The sequence below is a fragment of the Meleagris gallopavo genome, chromosome 6, assembly GCF_000146605.3.
Source record: "Meleagris gallopavo isolate NT-WF06-2002-E0010 breed Aviagen turkey brand Nicholas breeding stock chromosome 6, Turkey_5.1, whole genome shotgun sequence".
In the NCBI taxonomy this organism is placed as follows: Eukaryota; Metazoa; Chordata; class Aves; order Galliformes; family Phasianidae; genus Meleagris; species Meleagris gallopavo.
In genome coordinates, this window is record NC_015016.2 from 49,423,422 (window position 1) to 49,426,937 (window position 3,516).

At 42.1% G+C, this 3,516-nt stretch overlaps 1 protein-coding gene across 2 annotated transcripts in view; it reads right to left on the minus strand.

The window, feature by feature from the left end:
- The window catches only part of GLI3 (GLI family zinc finger 3), a 200,789-nt gene that overhangs the window by 136,706 nt on the left and 60,567 nt on the right, over positions 1-3,516 (minus strand). For both annotated transcript variants that reach the window (XM_010713104.2, XM_010713103.2), the window contains exon 3: positions 727-969. In XM_010713104.2, the coding sequence (XP_010711406.1) occupies positions 727-969 (243 nt within the window). The remainder of the gene's footprint in view (positions 1-726; positions 970-3,516) is intronic.

The following is a 3,516-nucleotide window of genomic DNA, read 5'->3' on the forward strand; positions in this document are numbered from 1 at the left end:
TAAACTAGAAGCAGATGAAAAAAATTGCTTAACTCCCTCATATTTTGCCTGTGGAGAAATCCATTCCACATCTGTGTCCAAGTGTTAGTTAATTTCTTACTTTTTTATTAACGTCTGAGCAGGAATTCAGAAGTTGAAGACGTTTACCTTTTTTACCCCATACATCTTAGGGGGATTAGGGAAGAAAATGATAAAACCACCCCATCAGCCCACATGTTCACAAGCAAGTGAATCTCTAAAAACAACAAAACAAAGAACAGTAAAAATCAATTAATTAATAAACAAAACCAGCAGCATTAAAACTTTCCAATCCCTCCCCAAATTACTTAAAAAAAAAAAGAGATCCACATTATTGAAAAAGATTATTTATTAAAAAGATTTTAAGGCCTGTTTCATTTTCCTCCTCTGCTCTCTCTAATGAGGTTTTTTTCTTTGTGTATGACGGGGGTGGAGCAAATGCAGAACTGGATGATTGAGGAGGATTAGCAACAGATGATATATCCTGTGGAAGTTGCTCTGCAGAGGCCTGTGCTAATTTTGAGTTGCCATGCTTCCCAGCTTTTAATTTGAGATAGAAAAAAAAAAAATCACATTTATCTCAACTCACACAGAGAAAGCAATTCTCTCCAAGATGATGCAAGGTGACAAAAAGAATGACGTTAAACTTGACAGCCTAAACAGCCTTCCAACTTCCCTCCCCGAGACAAACTTGAAATAAATACTCACGGTAATGAGGATCCATGTAACCATTTCTGGGGTCCATAGTAAACAATGTCCCACGATAAGGTACAGAAGGTTCAGGAAGGTGCGATATAGATCCATGGATCTCTTTCTTTATTAATGAGGCCCTTTCCTCGCTAGATGTTGAAGGCTCCTCACTGATCTTGCTGAGGCCTTGCCCACCTTGTGGCTGCATTGTGATTGCGTTCCTTCTCTCTCTGTGATAGGTCTGTCCAGGACTTTCATCCTCTGGAAAAAAAATACCAAAGAAGAGAGAGAGAGAACAGAAAGAGAGAGAGAGAGAGAGAGGCGCTTTTAGTCCATTTTTAGCAAATAAAACAAGAAGTTTTCCCTGCCACCAGCAGCGCTAGGGTGCAGGTTGATGACAGCTGGCATGCAGCTATGAGGGATGCTGTGGGGTGCGGGCTGAGCACGCTAGCCGGCAGCTCTTGGTCAGTAGATCATCGTCACTCATGCACTGATGCATTTACCAGCAAGGCTATCAATTCTGCAAGAACAGACAGAGACTTGCTGTTTTCTTGCCTCTGGGACAAGGAAGTTTTGGCTGCCTGACGAGAAGGAAGAAAACAATTTGTCACAAACAGCAGAAGATGAAGCCTGCTAGCCAGGCCTAAATCAAACCTCGCCACCCACTTCCGCTCTGCAGTGCTGCTCCAGTTCCTCAGAACCTTGCTTATGCAGAAGGCTGGAGCCTTAGAGAAAGGCCATTAGTAGGAAAACAAGGCGGGCGATGCTGAAATATGTAAAACTGCCCAAGAGGCAGCACCAGCAGCACAAGACAGGCAGAGTGGGGACAACTGCTCCAGCAGTGTTGCCACAGGTACACGTGGGGTGACTACTCTCTCCCCCTTCCCTTTCTCCCATGTCCAAGCACTTGAATTCTTAACAAACAAGAGGAGAAACAAAAGAGAATGAGGAGAGTGGAACCCAAGGACCAGTTTGGAAAAAACCCTATGCCTACACTGCTTGTGAGCACTTCAGCAAAGAGAAAGCGAATGCTTCTGCAGGCCTTTCCCCCTGCCACGTCTGTCAGGCCAGGGCTCTTCACCCATTCATCGTCAGTGTCCTTCTCTGAACCCCGTCTGCCTGCTGTGGAGGGGCCAAAAGGCCTGATGATTGCTCCACCAGCCTGCCTTGCCATACAGCCAGGCATTTAGCCAAGCCTGGGCTCCTCCACGAGCGGCAATTCCTGCAGATCACATGCAGCCTTCAAAACCACACCGAGGGGCTCTGCTATTGTGTTATTAAAATACAGAGGCGCTTCTCTAAACAAGTGCATAATTGTGTGCTGGATTCTGGCAGATGTCTATGCTCCAGTTACAGCCTTGCTCAATAAAACACCTTGCACATGTGGGCATATACCAATACGTCTTGAAAAAGTACCAATAAATACAGACAGTTTCAGAAGTTGTTCAAAAGTATATGAGGAGCCCCAGAAGACTAAATATTGGGTGCAGAAAAGGTAACTGCAAAGGAAATGAAAGTACTCTTAGGAAATTAAAGCAGCTCAGGTAAACTTATTCTACAACTCACAGGCAAAATAGAGTCATTTATGACAGTGTCAAGAATTCACTTCAGCTGTGAGGGGTCAGAATTGCTAACGTCAGAGCCACATTTTTACTTACAACTTGCCCTGCTGCACTCATTCAAACAGCAAAAGCATCAGCAACCAATTGATCGTGACTACTCATACCAGTTTGACACTAGAGTAATTCTGCCTTCACGTATGTTACATTACAAAAAAGCTACACGTGTATTAAATACCCAGAGTTCAATTTTGGGCATTATGCCCCAACTAGCTACACCACTACTTTTAATGCAGAGCTTTCCAGACACTTCCCTGCCCCCTCTCCTCCAAAATGATCACAACAAAACCCAACAATGCAATCTATTGAGTGCTTAATTATTTTTCTATCTTCAAGTATTACAGCAAGCAGGGGCTGCTGACTTATCAGCATCTTCCAGGGACTGAATTCTTTAAACAGCCAACAGTAATTCTCCATCCAGAGCACTTCTACGATTGGGGCTGAGGAGAAAGAGTTAATAGAAACAGACAACAACACTGTACAGTTTAAACCCTTTGCCCTTTTCTACTTTTTATTAATATGCACAGGCACTGGTCCCTGCTCTAGATTAGCATGGTTTAAGGTTTCCACGTTTTACACCAAAGCTGTTTTCAGTTAGAGAACTGCAAAAGGGAATCTAAAACTTTATAACTTATATGAAGTTTTTTAGAAAACAGCTTGTATAACTGAAAAAATAAAAAATAAATCACCCTAACTGAAGTTATATTTTCCATCACATTTCTCCCTAGCTGGAATCTTTTATGTTAAATTTCAACCTAGAGTGAACTTCCACTGATGAGATGTAAACTCTTGTGAAAATAGGGGATTATACTCTATTTGAAATCTTGACAGACCCTTAAGCGTAGCAAGCTAACCTGTGCTACCACGGTATGGAAGCCAGTGAGCTTGAAGTGATTTGTGTGGCTGTATAATCGATCTGAGGATCAGAGAGGATTTCAGTTCTTTTACTCTTCCATATAAAGATAATATTTGTTAAAACTGCCATCCTGGAATACAAGAACCCAATGCCTGTCTACAGGCTTCAGTTTTATTCTTTTCTTCTCCAAACATGCATGTGTCATCAATCAAGGCACTGGGGACTGGTATGGAACATTTTTTTTAAAATTCTGGAATGAAATTCAAAGCCTATTTTCAGTAACTTTGAAACTCAGGGAAAAATGTGTTTCGCTTTAAAAAGCTTTCCTTTTTT